The sequence below is a fragment of the Atractosteus spatula genome, chromosome 2, assembly GCF_055471065.1.
Source record: "Atractosteus spatula isolate fAtrSpa1 chromosome 2, fAtrSpa1.hap1, whole genome shotgun sequence".
In the NCBI taxonomy this organism is placed as follows: domain Eukaryota; kingdom Metazoa; phylum Chordata; class Actinopteri; order Semionotiformes; family Lepisosteidae; genus Atractosteus; species Atractosteus spatula.
The window spans coordinates 40,063,731-40,085,803 of record NC_142707.1 but is presented as its reverse complement, the minus strand read 5'-3'; the positions used below and the strand labels follow the sequence as shown (position 1 = coordinate 40,085,803).

At 35.1% G+C, this 22,073-nt stretch overlaps 1 protein-coding gene across 1 annotated transcript in view; it reads left to right on the top strand.

The window, feature by feature from the left end:
- Nucleotides 1-8,110, top strand: part of nbas (NBAS subunit of NRZ tethering complex) — a 274,777-nt gene extending 266,667 nt beyond the window's left edge. The window contains exon 52 of the mRNA XM_088938542.1: nt 7,253-8,110. Coding sequence (XP_088794668.1) covers nt 7,253-7,528 — 276 coding nt within the window. The 3' untranslated portion in view covers nt 7,529-8,110. The remainder of the gene's footprint in view (nt 1-7,252) is intronic.
- Nucleotides 8,111-22,073: the final 13,963 nt, after the last annotated feature.

Genomic DNA, 22,073 nt, shown 5'->3' with positions numbered 1-22,073 from the left:
AGTGAATTTTTAAATGTGTAAACAAGTGCTAAAACTAGCAGACACTGTAATTAGGAGAGTGAAAAATAATGAAAGTATAGGTATGTCATTCAGAATTAAAATTTTTATTGATAGATTTTGAATCATTTGTCAAATTTTGCCAGTGAAGTAAATGTTGAATTGAATTCATTTATATGGAAAGACACATAGGGTTTTTTTCTGTTTATCTCCCATGGCCCTGTTTTTTTTCTACATCTATTCACCTGTCCTATTTCACTTTCCAGATGACTGAGCAACCTTTTAGCTCTGACTCAAGTCTATTGTTAAAGCAACCAGAATAACTTTGATGGATCATTGTGGGGAAAAAAAACAGGAGAGAAGAAAATATGTACCCAATTTAACTTAATAGAAAAATCCACAGTTAATAACATCAAAGAACAAATGGCAAATCTTAGAATATAGGTAATAAGATAATGTATGCATCATTAATCTATATTTTTTATGTTGAAATTGTGTATATGCTTTATGACATCTGTTGTTTTTGTGATTCTAGTCCACATGTATCTTAAATGGATTGCTTATTTTGCATATACTTGTTAGAAGTGCATTGATACAAGTGACTGCATAGTACGCATATAACTGAATGTATAAACAGCAACAGTTGGAAGTGTGTTTATCATGTTTTCAATAATTCCCATTTATCCTTAGTGATGTGTGGAGAAATATATTTCTTTCCCTGATACTACAAAGTACTAATCCCGACTCTGTGACCTACTTTTTTGTCTAGCTTCCTCAGTGTAATTCACACAAACCACAGTTTTATGAGGTGAAATGTGCCACACACATTATACTGAGGAATGTTCTTTCTGAACGTGGAATGGAGAAACTGGCCATATCCTCTGAGAGGCCCTTTTAAAGATTAATGGCAACATCAGTGGGATTAAAGACCCCAAATGCAATTTTGTATCATTGGTTCCATTTTCTTGGGTTTTTTTCAGATTGCTTAAGCCTTTCAGTGAACTCTGTTGACCTTGCCTGGATTCCAGACTACTTATTTAACATTCCACTCACATTTTCCCATTATTTGAAGCTGTAATAACTTTTAGACTGAAGTGTAATCTGTATACAGTTATTTTTATCAATGCTGTTTTGATCCCTTAAAAGGCAATTAAATATTAATGGCTTCTTCTATAAATATATAGACTGATTATTATAAATTATTTTGGTTGTAAATCAACATGACTACAGTATATAATATTGATTGGGAATATTATATATTCCTGACTATTCCTGTTTTTCTAAGGATATGGGATTTACAAAAGCTATTTTGAATAATATAAAGACAGACTAATTCTGTCATCTAAAGATTCCCTAATATATTCCAGCCTGACATATTTGTCCTTGTTTTGCATGCAAATTATAGGAAAGGCCCTGTGTGGATTTTCAACTGTTGTTTAACACCTATTTTTAAACAATGTAATTACAGTTTTGACCAAGTTTGCAAATTTTCAACACTGTTAGATTAAATGTATTGCTCTAATATATTTTTGGGGAAGTATATTATTATTCAATGTGGCACTGATATGCAGTAGTTTGTATTAGTAAACATCTTTATTTTACACTGATTTAGTTTGTGGTAGTCACACAGAATGAGCAACTTAAGTACTACAGCTCAAAATTATGCACGGAAGATGACAATTTTGTATAGCTGAATAAGAACATTAAAAAGATGTAGCCTTTGGCTTTGTGAATATTGAACAGATTTCTGTGCTATTTTGGATAGCAGTGGTAATAATATCTAATATCTCTTTATTATTTCCTTTAGGACAAATACAATGCAAACTAAAACAGGTAATTTGATCACAGTGATAACAGCAATGATGATGATGAGGAGGAGGAGAGTAGTAATAGTACCTAGCTATACAAATTCCTCTGACATTCTTTCAACTCAGTAAGAAACATACATTTTTTCACTTTAACAAGTCCGGAATGAAGAAAGCCTGTTCAGTATTCCTCTGCTTGTTAACTTTGGTGGTAGCTTAATCCCCTAGAATTCAGATGGGCAAAAAATCCTAACAGTTTATTTAGAGAGAAGAAATCTATAGGACTGCATGGCCCTACAGCTTGTCCTTCCTTCAGGAATGTTTGCTAAAGGTTTTATAATAAACACATATTAGGCATGCATGCTAATGATTAGTTACATTGACATCCAGTTCTTTAATGGTGCACATCTTTTTGTTTTACATTATTATCTGATACACAGATTCAAAGGTTTGAGAACTTTCCTGTGATATAATCTATCCTTGTGTAACAGGCGCTGTGCCTGTTACAGAAGGTGACATCGTCCTATTGGAATCTAGATAGCGTTGAATTCCCATGCGGCAGGGGGCCTGGCCTTTATACATAGTGGAATTCTTCACTGTCTGAGATGTGGTGTTGTGTTCCTTTGAAGCTGGATGTGCCAACAAGTTCCAGCATAGGTAAAGCTGCACTCATCCAGCTCCCTTCAGGTCTTAATTTGACCTTTTTCATCTTATCTACATGCTCCCAGCTCCTGCTCACTACAGGACCCAGACTTAAAAGGGTTTATCTCCTCTGTACCACTTCCTTTTTTATAATATGGGTAATACATTTTTTTAGGACAGATTATTACTTTCATAATGTGTTAGCAGGTACTAAAAATATACATACCATGTCTGTGTGTTTTTGCTACATATACAAAATAATATTAACAGCAAATAAAACTAAAAAAATATCAGTTTTGAAAGCTTCAAAGCAATTTTCTATCCACATACAGTATGTTAACAGTGTGAATGAAGAATAATTAAATGTAAGGGGAAACTAGAGTAAAACCTACCACATTTAGACTTTATTACCCCAACCCAGTTTTGAAGAGAAGGTTATGCATTATGTGGTATTTGTATGGTACTACAAAGCTAATTAAAGTGTCAGTGGAGAAATGTTGCTGCAGCAATTGAGACTTGCACCTGAACTATCAGAAAAAGAAGCAATGAACTGTCAGAAACTGTATATTTGAGGATTTTGTAGATTCCTTACAATAATAACAGTAAAGGAACAAGGGAAGGTTTATTCTATGCTGAAAAGAGAGGAGAAACACAACGTTTCAGCTGTGGAGCCTTCTTCAGGTGTGTAATATCAGTACATGAATTTGCCTCTGAAAATTAGTTTGTAAGATGGTGATTATGACTTATGAGTGTGTTATGAGCAGACTAGTGAATCAGCTCTAATAAATCAACAGATTAAAGAAAGTAAAATTTGCATATTTGTATACTATGTAAAAAAGGAGATTGTATAGTATACTGATTTTGCCTAATGACTGTGTTTGGAAATTAAATGTATGCTATGAGTTCATGGGTCTGAAGAATTGTACAACTACTACCTTTCTGTCTATTTTTTTTATTTTGCAGACACTCTCAATACATTCCTGTGTACATACCTTTGTTCTCTGCTTATCATGAGAAGATTGTGCTTCATCTATCTTTCACTAATTAACAATACTGCGAAACTTTTGGGGTCAAAAGAGCTTGTGATAGAATTCATCAGGGACATATTGAACTGCCAGTAATACATTTTTGGTTACCCGCACTGCTTCTCATCTTCTTTCTTTTACATGCTAAGAATTACTCAGCTGTTTTAGAGCTGTGGCAGAGCATATTGCTTTGTAAAATTTGTATTATTAAGGGTTTGCACAAACGTTGAAGGAAAATGTAAAGATAATGGTTTATGTTTTTAGCTAATAAATTCTCAAAAGAAACAAACAGATACAACAAAATCAGCAACATAAAGGGTTTATTAAAAATAGAAAATTCCCAAACTGCAGAATGATTCTTTAATATGATCTACAAAAGAAAAGATCTTCAAATATTTATTTGGAAAAAATCTTTTGAATGCAGGCAAAACAACAACTTTGAGCAGGAACCTCTTTTTTTTTTGCAGAAAACAAAACATAAAATGGATTGCACACAGCTATGAGAAAAGGAAAAACCATAGCTTCCAGTCCAAAGCTGTAAAAGTTCCTTAATATCACAAAGCTCAAAAGACAGAATTTCAAACGGTAGTGTGAAACAATGTTCACTTGATTCAAATCACACAGTGTTGTTGCAAGATGTTTTCGAGCCACAAAAACATCAACAGAGTAGTACATGATCTGTACAAAAAGAACTCATATCATTCTGTATATTTCTATACTATAAAATAGTTAATACTGCTTTGCTAGGTTATACAGATGCAGCCATTCAAAGTTCACGGTACAAACCCATACCGCGGGCAACTACGCGTGCGCCACTTCGTCATATCGCGGTACGTGAGTGATTGGCTGGCCAAAATGACCGACAGGGGCACTCGTGGTGCATTGGTCGGTAGTGGAAAAATTTAATCATTTAATCTCTGTACTGTGCACGTTTTAATCCACTTAGTATTGAATATTTAGATGGAATTTTACAACTAAAGGGAAATTTTACTAGCTGACCATAAAAAGAAGAGGAGCATAACGCATCTGAAGGTCATAAATGATATTAATTTAGAAACATAAACATATTATGTAAACTGTATATTGCTGGTCTTGGTAGTTTAAAGAAAAAATACACACCAGTATTCCATTTCTCCCTAAACATTTTAAGCATCAAAGTCTTACATGTGGTTATTTCGGAAACGTTTTTACGTGCTCCTTCTGACCATGTTACTGTACGTTTATATACTTTGTGAAAATTGATCGTTTTAACCTTTTCTGCGAATACGCTCATTATCGGATTAAACAAAAGCATATTTTTAGAATTGGATTAATAGGGAATATAATATGGATTCGCATATCTAAATAAATACACACGTTCACAATGCAAGAAATACTGCTCAATACGGCTTCGTGTGAAAAACCCGTATATCACCATAGGAAGCATAACAGTGCAGCTGTATAACCAGCCATATACAGTACAGTTTACATACAGTAATATGTTTATGTTCCTAAATTAATATATTTTATGAGCATGTGAAAGACATACTTTGTATGATTGGAAACGAATGCATGATCGGATCAACGAAATGCTGTGGTGTTACTTTTTGTCAATAAAAAATAAAGTATTTTCATTTACAAAGATGGTTACAAAGAATGTGGACCAGGGTAATACTTTGAGTTTACAGCTTGTCCAAGGTCATTCATTATTAATACTATTAGTAATATCTTCGCTAAAGACTTTGATGCATAAAATATTTCTGCATAATTAAAATATTTATGATAAAGGTGGTAGGCTGTGTACTATTGTCCAACTGAGCAATCTTGCTTTCATAAAATATACCAACTTTTTAATGTATAATGATTAACATGCCGCGATACACAGTTTAAATTTAAAAGTCTAAAGAGTATACAACTTAAATTCTTAATTGAATAAAGATTGTCCCTCAGCAGTGATTGGGATTCGAAACTGGATGTTTTCTGTTGACAGCTCAAATGCTGTACAGGAGAGGTTAAGCTTTATTAGCTCCACCTGCCCGTTTTACAAGGTGATTCCGGATACTATTAACATAATCTCATTTGCATACGGTACAGCGTGGTATACTGCGACACGCCCACCGCGTTCTACCGCAGCATACCCCACTTGTTTTGAATGGCTGCATCTGTATGTTGCAGTTAAATTGTATTTGGGCACTGCATATGTGTTTGCATTCAGGTAATTGGCACTAATATGGATTTGTATCAGGTACAAAGCTATAATCCCAAACTAGCAATAAATGGAAGCAAACCATTTTCTGGTTGTGATTCTGACTACTAGAACTTTTTTATCTTACATTCTTCATTATTGCCTGGGAAAAGGTTATAAGAGAAGTACTTTTTATTATGTTGAAGATGTAAAATCATTCAGCTTATCCCTTTGTTAAACTATTCTATACAGTTAAACGGTTGAATGTTTTAAAATTTAGAATTTCTTTTTTGTGCCTGTATTGATTCATTTGCTTAGTATACTACTATTCCAAGTGTGCAGCAATCTGTTTCTTCAAATTTTAATGAAAGATGATGTGGCAAGCAATTAGTGAACTCCTTGATTATTTCAGCAGCATGTATGTGAACTGATGCTCTCATCATTTAGGACCATATTTCTAACATTTCTAAAAAAATAATTCTCTCAAGTGTTTGATTTTTTTTTTATTTTATTCGGTTATTGTTTGGTTTCTTTCTGATATGGATTATTTGGATGTTGAAGCTAAAACTGTTTTGTAAACCTTTTTTTTTCTTTTCTAATGCTATAATGCTTTATGTGTTTTGTCAAATATAGAGCATGTGATTTTCATTGTGCTATAAACAGCTTTGAGTTTATTTAGAAAGGAAAGCATTACTAAGACAATTGAACATACTTAAGCTTATGTGTGGAAAAACTTTTTATAAGATCATTATGATATTTGTCAGAATTAGTGTATTATTGTGAGGTAATATTCTGTTTGCCATTATAATGATATACTACTATATTCTTTTCTACATTTTTACTTCGTTTTCTTTTTTGTGTGCAAAGTGGTTTTGCCTAAATGTGTATAATAAGAGCTTAAAGTTTTTTTTAGAAAATATTTGGTTATATCAATTCAGCTGAAGTAATACTTTAGACTTTGCAAAATACATAAACATTGTTTATGACTTTATAGTAGTGTGTGCAAATGTGGCTACTCATGAGCTTAGACAATGCAAAAAATACATTGATATTCAGTTCTGGAAGGTTACACATTAGAGAAGGCCATCAAGCCCATTTTAGTTGTTTGGTTATAAGTAAGGAATTGAAGAAAGTACTGTATCTTATCCAGTAAACTGCAGCATTTTATAGAGAATATGTGTTTTGTCCTTTTTTCAATTTTTGAATGCTTAACGGTCACAGAGAAGGTGGTTAATTATAAAAGGCCAGTTGCCTACAACTGTGAACCATAGGGAGAACCTTTGGGGGGCTGTCACAGATTCTGGATCAGAGCACTAATGAGAATAAAATAGGTTTTCTGATCAAGGAAAGGTATAGACTGACTACATGGTCATGCAATTCCACTTGTAGTGGCAGTTATGTGTATATGCTTCATACAGTTATTATACAGTAGGTTTGCTAACAAAACCACATATCCAACCACCAAATTATCCAAGCTTTTATGCAGTACTGTACATGTTCTAATTTTTCCACTTTTTCCATAAACTTAAAATTTTCATATGCTATATTCTGTTTTTGCTGCATTCTCAGCATGTGTGTTCTTTATAATTATTTTTTTTCAATTTTTCTTTTTATTTTAGGTCGATGATTTTAATTGTGATGCTGAGATTTTGACACTGCTTCTGGATTCCAACCTGGTGGTGAAATGTGTGGAAACTGTCTTTTATCCCCATCTTATCAACCATCTTCTCTCTAACCATGAACAGGGAGGATGGAGTGTGGAAGCCATAGCCAGACAAATGCAGGAAGGTGGCTATATGGCAGAGTCTGGGTCCCTATTGCTTTCCTATAGGGGAACTCATCCAGCTCAGTTTACATTTAATACTGCACTAACTGTCATTCAGAGATGGCTGTGATCACTTTCTTTAACACTATATCTTTAAGATGGGCCTCACTAATATAAAAATTACGAGGCATTAACATAACATAGTGTGATACAAGATGTAAATGATTTGGTAAATAGGAAGCAGCTTTTAATTATACATTTAAAATTATACATTTTCTCTGTTATTACTAAAGATCAAACTGATTCCACAGCTATCAATCCTGAATTTTATACAGAAAATACCATACCAAAAAGTATGGTATTATTATGTTTGATCTGGTATTCTATTAAACATCATAGTCTATGCTTAATTTTAAGGAAAGAAACCTGCTGTGATTGAAGATATTGACTTAATTTGTGAAACTTTTCCTTTTGTGATCATTGTGAAAAAACATTTGCGAAGTTTTGTAGTTCACCTTTTTCCTTATAAGCTCCTTTGTGTTGAGTAATTACTTGAAATGCCAAATGGAGCATCAATCTTAATTGAAAGTGTTATGCATGTTAGTTAGCTTTACGTCATGTTCTTTTGGTAATGTTGACTTGATGTACTGCATTCAGTAGGAAGGAAAATGCACTGGCTTGTATGTACTGCAATAAAAATGCATTAATACAATACTTGTAAATGCTTCATTTTTTTCAAATAAAGTAATATTTTTAACTTGGTAATTGGAGGTAATTTACAGGCAGTAGGCAAAATAATGGAAATACCTAACAAAAAGGATTCATATTTTCAAGTAACTAAATCACAATTATATACTATTGAATAGCTATAATTATCCCCTATTATGTCTCTGTGACAGACACTACCATGACAGTCTCAAGGGTCAGCATCACAAAAACTCACGCTAGCAACAAGAAGTAAGTTCAGGACGTTACGTCCGGGCTGTTCCAAGTTCTCAGCCCTCGGTCTCTTCAGAGACCGGTCACATTCACACGAGGAGCTTGAACCTCACCCAGCGCTACATGTGGCATATTCAGCAGGCTCTCCCAACCACTTGCCGCTCATTAACATTAATGAGCACAATATTTAAGCCTTACAGCATCATCGCTTAGACCTCGGTTATTGAGCTGCTCTCAGTCTTGATCCGCCCTGATCTGTGAATTCTGTGTTTCAGTCATGTCTTACTTTCTGGCAATCCTGCACAGTCCCACTTCTGTCCCTGGTCCAGTTTCTGCTTGTAGTCCAGTCACAGCAGAGTTCTGCTTCTGTTCACAGGCCAGGCCAGTTTCTGCTTACCTGGTGGTCTGTGCAGTCCTGTTCCTATTTCCAGTCCAGTCCTGCTTCCTGATTATCCTGTCTCCTACATCGCCCCTTTTGCTCCTTATAAGAACCACATCTCTCTCAATGAACCAGCCTGTATCATGCACATAGATCCCTTTCTTACTCAAAACGACACAGGCTACCTCCCATCTGGTGAAGAGTCCCCAACACCATTAGCAACCTGTACGCCCATTAAATAACAAACCAAAGTTTCATTGCACCCATGTGAAAATATCACATTCTAATCCCTTTACCAGTTACCTAATAATTATCTAATTTACCTCTAGTGTGGCTCTTTGTCAGTTAGAGGACGTGAAGCAGCCTCTAGAGGTAGGTCATCTGCACCTACAGCCCTTTATAGAGCTGGCCAGCCACACTTTTTGCCCCTCAGCTCCCGAGTCAACCTCCTGCAGATAAGGCATCAAGGGGCACAGTTCTCATAAATCTCCTGCTTGGGTAGAGTGCCCTTTGCTCAGAGTTATTTCCCTTTTGAAGGCTACATGTCACTATTTAGAAGAAACTGTTCATTTTCATAGGTTAACCTGACACTGGTGACTAGTTTATTTCCAGGACAGAGACTAAAGGAAGAGTAGCTCAGCATCCATACAACACTCCCACTGGTCAAATCTGCAGGCAAAGTGGTGGCATCATCCATGTGACATCCTTTCCTTTCTTCCATTACTGTTACGGGATAGTCAGGCATCCTCGCCCCATTCTTCCATCTGTCTCAGGTGTTGGTCACACACCCTCTACCGACCTACTAGAGGTTTGGGTCTAGAAAGTAACAGATTTTCATGTTTTCGTTTCACTAGAGGCTCAAATCGGGACAGCAAATTTCAGTCTACAACATTGCTCTTTCTTCAGAATTTCAGGTAAGATCAGTCATGTCTTTAATCATCCATCTTGTCCCTCCTCTTCTAGTCAATGTCACAATCCTTGTCCCCATCCCCTGGTTCCTCAGTGCAGGGTAGCAATGGCTCTCAGTGATGTCCCTTCTCCTTTATAGACATTGTGTAATGTGTATCAGGTGTACCATTAGTTTCGGGTCTTAGGTCTTGGTGGCAAGAGCTGCATTTCACAGGAATTCTGGGCTCAGATTGTCACATCTCTATCACCCTCACCTCCAGAAATTCTTTGGTCATATTTTGATGCCCAACCCTTATCTCATCTCTAGGGATTTCTGGATCACGTCCCTTCAGTTGCTCACGTCCCTCACGTCCATGGACTCTTCGGTCAGAGGTCCTCAAACTTCCCTCTGGTGAGTTTCTATCACGTCCCCAATAGAAAAGCCTCTCTTTCTACCCTCTCTTTTCAGAAAGAGCCTGGCTTAACTGGAACTGCAGATTTTTCCCCTTTTCTGTAGTGGTCAGAGGGTTTTAGAGCTTTGAAACAGTGATCATCTCCTCCTGGAGACAGTAACTTTTCAGTCTCGTCACCTATTTCAAACTCATCACTCACCTCTTCCAGTTTCTTCTGAAGTGTGCAGTGCATTCACTTTCACATTCACTTTGCTCTGCAGCTGGCTGATTTGTGTCTCACATGTGGCCACCATGGACTCACAGGTGAATTTAGTGCACTTCTGTAGTTTTTCTAGTTCTTTCTTTTGCTTGTTTTCCCTCTGTTGTTCCAATGGAGGGCATCTCGCAAAGTAGCATTTTCATGTCATATTGCTCCAGCTTCCAGATTTTTTCAAAATTCAGTCAGTTGCTTCCGTTCAGCTTCTTGGTCCCGAAAGCTGGAACACGTGAGTCTTTGGACCCATGGCTCCATTCAAGGCACTCCACCCAATGGTGGAGAACACCACACCATCCCTAAGAGTCTGGGAATGAAGTCCAGTAAATAGTGAGAAGTACTGCCCCTCCCTCTTGAGGGTCCCATCATCCCTATGACTTCCTATCTTTCCCATACACTTCCCGGGTTTTTGGAGTGGTCTCAGACCTTTTCAAACTGATTGTTCATAGTGCCAATATCAGGTTGTGATATGCCAATATCATTGTGCAAAGAAAGAGAAAAAATGGGATAGCAGCTCTATATTACAACACAACAGCGGAGCGGTGGCACTCTGGCTAAGGATCTGCACCTGTGTCTGAAAGGTTGCCGGCTGAAATCCCATGGCCGGCAGAGGAATACTACTCCGTTGGACCCCTGAGCAAGACCCTTAACCCCAGCTATTCCAGGAACGCTATATAAATGGCTGTCCCTGCACTATGACCCCAAGCTTCATGGACTGCAAGCTGGGGTATGCAAAAAGACACATTCCTAATGCAAGAAATTGGATATGGCTAAGTGATCTTATCCTATCTAGATTTCAGCACCAATTTATGACAGACCCTAGCCTACCAAGCCTAAAGGGCCTGCATGCTCAAAGCTCACAAGGGCAACAAGACCAGGTTCAAGTCTTTATTTTCTGCTTTTCAGGCAGCAAACACAAAGTCCACTTGAAACATATCCAAAACCACTAGCACCATTCAACACCCTTTAAATACCAAACCAAAAGTTTAATTGTGGATTTTTAATCTATTTATCAATTAATAATTAATCACCTTAATCACCTCTACTGTGGATATTTATGAAGCAATAGATTAGTAGCAATGTACCAGTTTCCAGTAGCACGTCAACTGCAATTACACTCCTTTCTACAGCTGGCAAAAATCTTCTGAACAGTTAGCATTTGATATGCTGTTAAATTATTTATGGTATTTTTCAGATCGATAGAGTTCTTAAGGATATCTTAAGGGTTCCAACTGAATATCAGGAGAGCTGATTGTTTGAATTTAGTTTTAAATTTTGCAGGGCCTAAGTACTATTTGGTGGGTTTCCAGAAAACTAATTTCTGCTTGAAAAAAACAGTCCTAGGACAGGTCAGCTTCATATGATTTGTAAGAGCTTATTGAAGATAAAGGATTAAGTCTCTTCTGACCTGGGCAAGAAAAGGCCTTAATGGTCATCTGCCCATCAGGGGGCAAGAAGTAGATGCTTTCAGACTATGTTTGTGTCAGAAAAGTTTGGAAAAGATAGCTTGTCTTAAATATATATTCTACTTTTACACTAATTCCAGATAGTAATTAGTATTGCCTTAGTTTTTGTCACTATTTTACTATAGTGGATTAGAATGATGTAAAGGTTTAGGTGATATTTAACAAGGAGGTAGAAAACATTTCACAGAGTCGAGCCGTGTCCATGGGGATCCAGAGGAAGAGGTGAAGAGTGAAATTTTGCACCAGTAGACTGGCACCATTTTCCTCAAGTACGCCCCAATGCTACATCAATTTTTTCCTGAAATAATAAAACATGTTTTCCAGTCCCTATTGAGTAGAAGCAACCCTATAACATGATGCTGTGATCACCATGCTTGACAACAGAGATGGTGTTGACTAGGAGATGGGTCTATGCCAAATGTAAAGCTTGGCATTTAAATAAAGAATTTCTAATTTGGCCTCATCTGACCACAACATGTTTTGCCACATTTTTGCAGGATCACTTGGGTTATGAGATGGGTTTTCCACTCTGCCCAACAGGGCAGCTTTGTGGAGTGACCAGGGTATTATTGCATATTTCCCCTTCTATGTCACTGACCTGAAGATCTTTATCTCTTTCAAAGTTGACACTGGCCTTAAAGTGACTTCCCTCACCAGATTCCTCTTTGCTTAGCTGCTCAGTTTGGAAGGACGGCCTCATCTAGGAAGTATCTGAATGGTATGATGCCCCTTTATTTCTTGATGATTGAGTAGACCATGCTTTGGGAGACATTCAGAGACTTCAGTATATACATCTCCTGATCTATGCTTTTTGATCATTTGTTTTGAAAGACACTTCATCCTCATGGTTGAGTCTTTGCTTGACATTCTCTACCAAAACAAGAAATCTCACAGAGACATGGGTTTTTTTTTATTCTGGTATAATGAGAACATTTTTAATGCACTAATTGTGTGGCTTGTTAAAGTAATTCTGTGCATTTCAATTAATTTTGGTTTGTTCCATCAAAGGTTTAAATACATCTATTTTTTCTGTCATGACAATTACCTATGCACTTTTCTTTTTGTTTTTTTGCTGTGAATGTAGAATGTAGAATAGGCTGTGTGTATAACAAATATGAATAACTTCCAAGTAGGTAGCTGCATCAGCATGCATAGGCAGCAGAGGAACAAGTAATAGGTTTATTCCATGCTGAAAAGAGAAGAAAGGAGAAACAATGTTTCAGCTGTGGAGCCTTCTTTGGGTCTTCCTCACATCCAAAGAAGGTGCCACAGCCAAAATATGAATTACTACTAAATGTCATGACTGCAAGCTAGCAACACTGAAATCTGTACAAGGGTCTGAATACATAATAATTGTCAGGAATATAGAGGCAATCTTGGTCACTTTCATTTGTAAGAGCTGATTTTCAGATGCTGAAATCTCTGATTTTAAAAATCTTGATAAAAAAACATTTATTAAACAATTAAACCCCATTGTGTCAATTATGCCACATATGCATTTGTGGTGTATTAATGCATTATGATTTAGAGAAAAATACAACTCTAGAAAGTGTAGACCTCATTATATTTTCTGAATGGCAATAGGTTTGAAATGTAGAATTAGAGTTGAAAAATTAAGTATTGTGTTATCTCTAACAGCATCACTAATTAAAATGGCTTTAAAGACATCCTTTGCACTTAATATCCATTTCTGTGGCCAGTTATTGTAGATAAACAATAACTGCACTCTTGGCAATGTTTCAATAATAAAGTCTGACCTATATGAAATCATGTAGCAGAGTAAACTTAGTAATATATTAGGAATTTGCCAGTTAGCTGTGACTCAGAGTTGACTCGAGGCACTCAAGCTTGCATTATATAATGAGGACAATGACATTCTGATTGTGTTGTTTTGACAATATGAGCATTTCTTCATTTCTAGACACAGAATCACTTCCCAATCACCAACACTGTCCATGTCATAGAGTGAGTTATCTCTCAGAAATATAATTATCCTAAAGACTCACAATGTAATATTGAATATAGGAATCCAATGTTATCAATGAGTCTCTGTCAGCAAAGTACTCCCTAACCATACCACTGTAACTCTATATTCCTAATATTATAATGCGGTACATGTTTTTTATGTAGATAACAGTCACTAGACGATATGGAGAGGGTAATATATACTGACATTTTTTTTAATGTAATGCTTTTTTAATTTGTTAAGTACCTGTATAACTGCATTTCACCATTATTATTTTTAAGTATGAAATTGCATGGGTGTTTGATGTGCATGTAAATTGATAGTCATCTCAGCCATTGTTTTATATTGTTTATTGTCTCCTAAAGATTGAAAGACATACATGTGGCAACAAAGGATGTGTGCATCTGAGACTGTGCTAACATAAACCTAATGAGAGCCTTCAACTGAGACTGCCAACTTGTTTATACACAGCCACTAGCCTTTTAGACAGAAATACTTGTCTGCACACAACAAGTTGCACAAGATTTCGTTCTTCAATCCAGGATCATAATCTTACACCTTGTATTAAAACATTTAACCTATTTTTGCATTTATTGGAAGGGGGCCCATATGTTAATATTGGCCATCATGGTGATCACACCAGGGATTTATTAGTTCCAAAGCTTCAGATGAACCCCACTATATTCAGTAATTTGGTGGGTTAAGCAATCTGGAACATTTTTCCAAAGTCAAAGAGCTGTTGCAAGGACAGTGATTGTAGATAGGCAAAGGAAAGCACTAGCACACTGTATTGCTGCTTGTTATATGTATTTATGCTTATGTGTGGTTCTCTCTCTTCTTTTAAGAACTGCTATTCTGGGTTTCTGACCTCAATTCATTTTTGTGCATAATACACAATTGTCAAGTTTTCTAGTCAGAATATTTTCAGAAGATCAGAAGCATTTGTAAAAACAAGTATGTCTTAAATTTTAACACTTTCTAATATTTCCTAAACATGAAAAGAAAATACATTTGATGTCAATCAGTTTCCCTGTTTAAAGTATTGCAGTCACGCTGTAACCTCATTTGCACTTCCTCCCATGCTGTATTTTTCTTTGGATCATTTTTATTTTTCCACCCACTTTTCTCAAGGATATTAAGTCATCCTGAATGGAGTTCTGACACAAAATTAATCTTCTCCTTATATGTATATGCCGTTGTTCCAATTCAGTTGACTTTCAATTCAATCTCAATAATTCCCTGCAAAAGCATATGCATATTTTTCAAATGTTTAATATGATTTACTTCATGATTCTGTATCCCTGTATGCTATTTCTGTGCAAATGAAAACAGACAAAATGGTACAGTAAGTATGCTTTGAAACAATCGTTGCATGATGAACTGAATATGATGCCAAAGGGTGTTTGTAATGCATGCCATTCCATTGCCAAATTTGGAAACTGGCCAAGGCCCACAATCAAAGTTTTGTTTAAACTAAGCTATTATATGTTAAATATTTATTCCTCTGTATTTATGTTATTCAATCATTTGGTTTAATATCAGTCAATCAATTTGACCCTAAAGTACAGAAAGAGGTAGCTCTTCAGAGGCAGAGATGATGTTGGAATATTATTTTTTTTGGCTTGGTGTATCAGACACATTCTCTTGGGAAACTTGCCAATTGAAATAGCAGTTCCCGAAGGAAACAGAGGGAAGTGACTGAGATCTCTAATGATCAGATTCTGCATTCACATCAAATCAGTATTACTATATGATGTAAACACAGCATTTTTTATTAAATTATTTTTTAAATATAGCTCCAAACATACTAATATCAGAGGTGGAATATATACATAAAACAATGTAGGGCACTAAAATAGTAATTAGTTATTTTCTTCTCTCAGTAAATTTGAAGTGGAAACATTTATTCAATGTATTTAAAGTTCCATGATAGACAAAATATTCAAATATTTTAATATTCAAAACATGTTCTGTAACTTTTTATAAATAAATATATTTCCAGTTGAATGGTATAAGACAATAAAACAGTGACTGAGTCAGCATGAAGTCATATATGCATATATGCAACTGCTGGTTCCAGATGTTGGTTTGGAGAAAGATGTTTCCATCACAGTTGTGGAGATGGTTGTGTCTGATTTTTTTTTCTATTAGAGAGACAACCAAGAATAAGTATTATATGCATAGTAATGTTCTTGTCTTACGTTTGTCCTAGTTATTTTTTCAGGGGAAAGGAATTTTCTGACTTTTTATTCAATTACAGTACTAATGAAGCAATGAAATTTTGTGCTTGAGAACATTTCAGAATAAGAAAGTATTCTGTGTTGGTATGCTTTAGTAGTGAGGATGTACACTACTTCAAAATTTAAACAGTATATGTATAAAATATATACATATATACAATATATAATCTATATATTTAACTTATAACAATAATATTAGCAGTAGTGCAACAGCTAATAAAGTTTCATCTTGTGGAATAGTATATATGATTATATTCATCCCTTAACAAAGAAGACTTTTTCAGTATGCAAAGTTTGTAAGCTGAAAAACAGCCTTGCCACATTAAGTCTATTTTAACATTTAACTGTCTTATTAACTTATAAAATTGGTTTTAAAATCAATAGAACTGAACCTCTATATGCCTTGGTACAGGATCTGGAGAATATAATTATATATCCATTCCATTTGAACACAAACAGAGAAGTAGACTGTAATTGGAAAAAAAAAGCATTTTGAATCAACTCAGATGACATTTCCAACCCAAGTTAAAATTAATCCTGGCTGAAGAACAAACATGAATCAGGAAGGGTGGATTACAATGTTGCAATATATATAGAAAGCTTTAGCAAACTGGGCAAGCACATTAAGATGCCAGTTTTGTCTCAGTAAACATTTCCATTAGCAATTGTTATAATTAAATAATCCAGTTTTATGTCTTCATTTGAACCAACAGTAGTATTAATGTGAAATTTTTGTTTTACTTTTTTAACACACAAGTTTCTAAAAGATTAATATGTATACGTAATAAAGCTGAATTCCAGATCACCTTCAATTAATAATTAAAGCATTTGTTTCAAAGTCATCTCAATAATGTTTCTGATTGATGTCAGTCTTTCCAATATTTCCTAAATGTATTCTGCTGTATCTAACAGGGTACCATTCTGTGAGTAATATGCATACAACATATATGCTTGAACACAATATTTAATTTTCATCTGCAGAATCCTTTAGTGGAAGCTCAAAAAATTACACGTATGCAATTCCTAGTCCCAGAACTGCCAGGAAATAAAGATTCTGAGAAACCTCTGAAACCAATATGTTTATTTACTAAGCCTCCAAGGAGTTGCTCACATCCCTTTTTCTACATCTGCATTAGAGTGCAAGAGAAGTTCCTTCCAGTCATAACACACGGCCGTTCCCATCGATAAGGGTTATAAAAAAAGTAGGCTCCTGGGAAGAGTAAGCTACTTGACAAGAAATAAAAAGATTACAGGCTTTAGAAACCCTTCATACCATGAAAATCCCTCAGTGTATGCATTCAAAGGCTCTTTGACAAGGATGCACCTGCTTCCTTCAGACATCTTAAAATGGGCACAGTGAAAATTTAATAAATGCATTGAAGCCAAGAATTTTACTTGTTTTTTTTTTGTGCCTTAGTAGAGGTCAATTAATAAATTCCATGAATGTTGTTTAGGCATCTTACTCTGCAGCAGCATATTTTGTATCTCATTTAAGATCGTAAAGGATGTCACATTTAGTTTTACAAATTGATCCTTTTTTTTGTTTTAAAGTCATTGCAGGGCTTTCCAAAATGTTTTAGATTTATCTCGATCATCAAAGAACTGTATTTTCTTGAAAAAGAAAATAAACAAAGTGTTCCTTAAATAGAAATCATGACAACTCACATGTTTTATTCCTAAGAACATAATAAAGGTTTGCAAATGAGAGGAGGTCATTCAACCCATGCAGCTCACTTAATTGCTAGTAGCAAATTGAACCTAGAATTTCATCTAGCTATTGTTTTGAAAAGCCAGTGTTTCATTTTTGACAATATGGTCAAGTTTGTTTTGTTTTTGAGATTTCCACAACCCTTAGCATTAAAGTGCCTTAAGTTTTAAATGCATCTCCCTGCAGTTTTCACATGTCCTCTGGTTTCATTTTTGAATCTGAAAAAGATATTTGGTTGACAGTTTTGTCCAGAGTGATTTCTATTAGTATCTATTTATACACCTGAGAAGTTTACTGAGATAATCGGAATAGGTACCTTGCTCAAGTGTGCAACAGCAGTGCACCATGTGGGATTTTACATACACGTACACAAACACTTATACAGTAGATACACATACAGTACACACATACAGCAAAACATAGACATACACACGCATAGATCCAGCAATCTAGTATGCACATTAAAATTTGCGCCAATAGAAAGTACACTGTGGTATACTCCAGTCAGTTCAGCATACTGCTTTCAGCGCTTCGCTGCTTAAAACAGATTGATAGGTGTCATGTGTGTTGTGTAAGATGTAACTGAAATGGTGAGAACTCTAACCTTAACCCTACATGGGTGAGCTCAAACCTGAAGAAGGCTCCACGGCTGAAACGTTGTGTTTTCTTTCTTCTTTTTTTTCAGCATGGAATAAACCTATTACTTGTTCATTTACATTCTATATACTGTATGACAGGGCTGTTGCTTGCCCCAAAGTTCTGGAATTCTGTCCCAAAGGATATCAGAGAGTCACCTACACTGAGCACATTCAAAACCAAACTCATATCTAATCCCTTGTGTTTATTTATGCTAATTTTTTTCTTTTAAAATTGTTTTCTTTTAACTGTGTCTGTGTGTCTCATGGAGAGCAAGTTGGGGTATGTGAAAAGATGAATTCCTAATGTATTCCTAAATTGTATATGGCTAATAAAGTAATCTTATCTTAATGCAGAAACCCTTTAAGTAAAAATATGGTAATAAAGTGCACTTGAGATATACAGTATATAGTATATATAACACTGATGGACACTATTTTTTAATAGAACATAAAGATCTTTGAAGTATGTATCAAAGATAAGGGGGTTGGTAATGATGGTTGTTAGGGAATTATGGCAAAGGTTTATCTTGAGAAGCTTTGCTTTAGTATGCAAAGTGTGAAGTCTAATTTTTCATGTGCAAAGGTCCCTAAACCTAACAAAAGCAGGGGTTTTCCACATAATATCTTTATTTTGTTTTGAAAATGGGATCACAGTGTATAATAATCCATAGAACAAAAAACATGATTTTTCTGTTAGTTGTACAGTAACTAGTTTTGGTCATGCAAAGTTGTATTGTAAAAGCAATTACTTGCACCTATTTTATTCAGTACAGTATCCAAAGGGGAGCTGGAACCTATCCTGACAAGCCATGGGCACAAGGCAGGGAACACTGAATGGGATGTTAGTCCATCACAGGGCTCGCACAGACACAAACACTCACACACTCACATGCTCACACCAGTTCCAATTAACCTAACCGTACGCCTTTGGACTAGACACAGATAGCAGGGCTACAGTGCTAGGAGACAGTAAAGCTAACCACTGTGCCAATGTGAGGCCCAGGAAAGATATTGTGGTCATGTAAATCTATCATATTAAACATTAATAATCTGAATAACAAATAATATAAGGGATATAACTTGCCAATGCTTAAGTCAGGATTTGTATAAGTAATAATAATAGTAATAAGGAAATAAAAGTACACACACAGAATGGAGTTTATGTGTTAAAAACCACAGAGACATTGTGTTTCCTGAGGACATGATGAGTCAAATCTTCCAGTGAAGGCAGGTGTAATTGAATGAATTTCTCTTTTGTGAAAACACTATGGTTAGCATACCAGGAGACTAACAGGATGTGTGTAACAAAAAGAACTGAAAATATTTAAGAATTAATTTCTATCTTTGAAAGCCACTTCACAAAACACATGCCAAAAATATTAAAATAATGAGACAATAGAAAACATTCAATTAAAATGGTTAAATAAATGGTTTAACTACTGTTTTACAGTATATAAAAAGAATGCATGAAATCATACAGTATACTGTATATTTGAAGGATTCCATACTTTCAATTAATAAATAATGTTTAAATAATGCCACATTTAATAGCTATAAAAACAGTTTCTTTATTTTCAATACACAAAAATATAAACATTTTAAGTTGTTCTCCAAAATACACTTTTTTAATCAGAGATTTAATCTTACAATTAATATTCTTGGATCACAGTAGGTCGTAGGATAATTATTACCTATGGTATATTAAAAATATTGTCTATTGGTCCAAATGAATCAGCTTTAATAACAAATTCTAGTCTTAATTGTTTAATTGTGCTTTTTGTCTATTAACATACTAGTTCAAAGGAGCTTTCATACTGTACAGTTTCCATCAGTACAGGAAATCAAACTGATGGAAATCATCCATTCCTCTTCCCCTAGTTTGCTACACTAGTTTTATACACTATAAACTGTTTTTATAATATTGTATTATAGAATTCTTGTTTTCATTTTCACTCTAACTCTATTCAATTACACAACTTTAGCAGTGAGCAGATGCTGATATCTCAGCAGGTGAATAACTGTGACAATATTGCAGTCAGTACAGTTCCTGTTGAAGCAGAATGAGTAAGTAAATGTTGAGTTGTAATTAGAATTTTTGTGATCACCAAACGATTAGTCATACAATGTATCCTTTGTCACAAAAATAAATGAAAAAATGAAGTGAAGTGAATAGGAGACTCCTCAGTACTTCCCACATGAATAGCTAGATCTCCCAGAGAACAATTATTTTTAAGTCAAAATTCAATGATCCTGTTGAATTTATTATATCACCGTATTTTTAACAGTGCAGAATCTCCTAGTGCTGACATTATACAACTGGTTTATTTCTCAGTCATTTCACAAGTGGGTCCAGCTCATGTTCACGTGTAGTTTAAATAAGATCAGACCTTGCTATCTTTAAAACAATAAAATTATTGAACTATAAGTTTATTTTTAAAAATTGTTTATTTAATCTAACATGGTCCTATTATCTGGAAAAATCATACTGTAGCAGTAGTTAAAAACAATCTGAATATAAAACTCAAGACTGACAAAATCTTAAAATAAAGCTCAATTGTTCATTAAAAATTTAATGATTCAATAATCTTACAAAGCTACTGTTTACAAGTTGCCTCAGTATCAGGTTATAAGATCACTTTATTGGTCATATACTGTACAACTTCTTGTATTAGGAATTTGTCATGGTTAGTATGCCTTTTCCATAGGCCTGTGGTTATGTGTAAAGTAACCTTTCCTTCTGTCTGTCCTGAATCTTTTTTGCACTAAACAATTTTTTGTGTGTAGTGCAAAACCATGCATCTCCCCCCAAAGGCTATGAAGAGCTTTTCTGTGAGGGCTTTGACAGAGCACTTGAAATACTGATTTATCTCTTTGATTTATAGACTTTGTCTTATCACCTGGCTATTTAGTTAATTACTTTTATTTTAATTAAAATTGGAGTGGACCATTTGTTTCATTTATATCTTCCAAATTTGTAATTGTTAATCAAATCAGGTTTGTTCCACTTTCCACATACAGTATACTTGTTCAGGGGTAATACATAGCAGGCATAATCTTTTTTGGGAAAAGTAAGAAGCACACATACTTTAATACAATTCGTTGCTTGAGCCATCTGTTACTATTCGAGTGCCCCCTATGCCTTCATTAAACATACTGTATGATTGATTGGGGCATGCGGCTCCCAATGTTAACACTTTGAAGTCAAAAGTCACAGGGTAAGTCCATAACAAGAAGAAGATATCCTTGCAAGATTAACCCTGAAGCAAGGCCCTGAAGTGTGTGGCTAGTTGCACACCACCACTTAGAGAATCCCCAGGTCAGTTCAAGACATAACTCTGACTAGAACTAATGAACTCTGAAATATAGGGTCAACCCAGTACTCTGAATGGAAGTTTATACTGGTTGAGTCACTTTTTGGTGTTTTGTTTTTGCTTTAATGAGAAATTATTTTATCATTTCATAGTCTATTTAGACTTTTTGTTGAAGTCAACAAAAGGGAATTAACTGTATGGCAAGTTGTGGGTGACCTTGCTGGTTTCATGCACATCAGCAGCTGAATTTATGCAATTTGATGTTACACCTGGTCAATGATGAAACCAGACTCCTAATGGCAACATCATCTTCCTCTTCTTCAGGGTCTTTACTGATTGAGCTACCCATCCTTTAACTTTCTGATATTTTCAATGAACGTTTTAATTTAGGATATCTATCTGCTTATACTGTAGGTGTTTTAATTCACTATATTAGATAATGCTATTATATTCTGAAGTATTTTTTAATGAGAA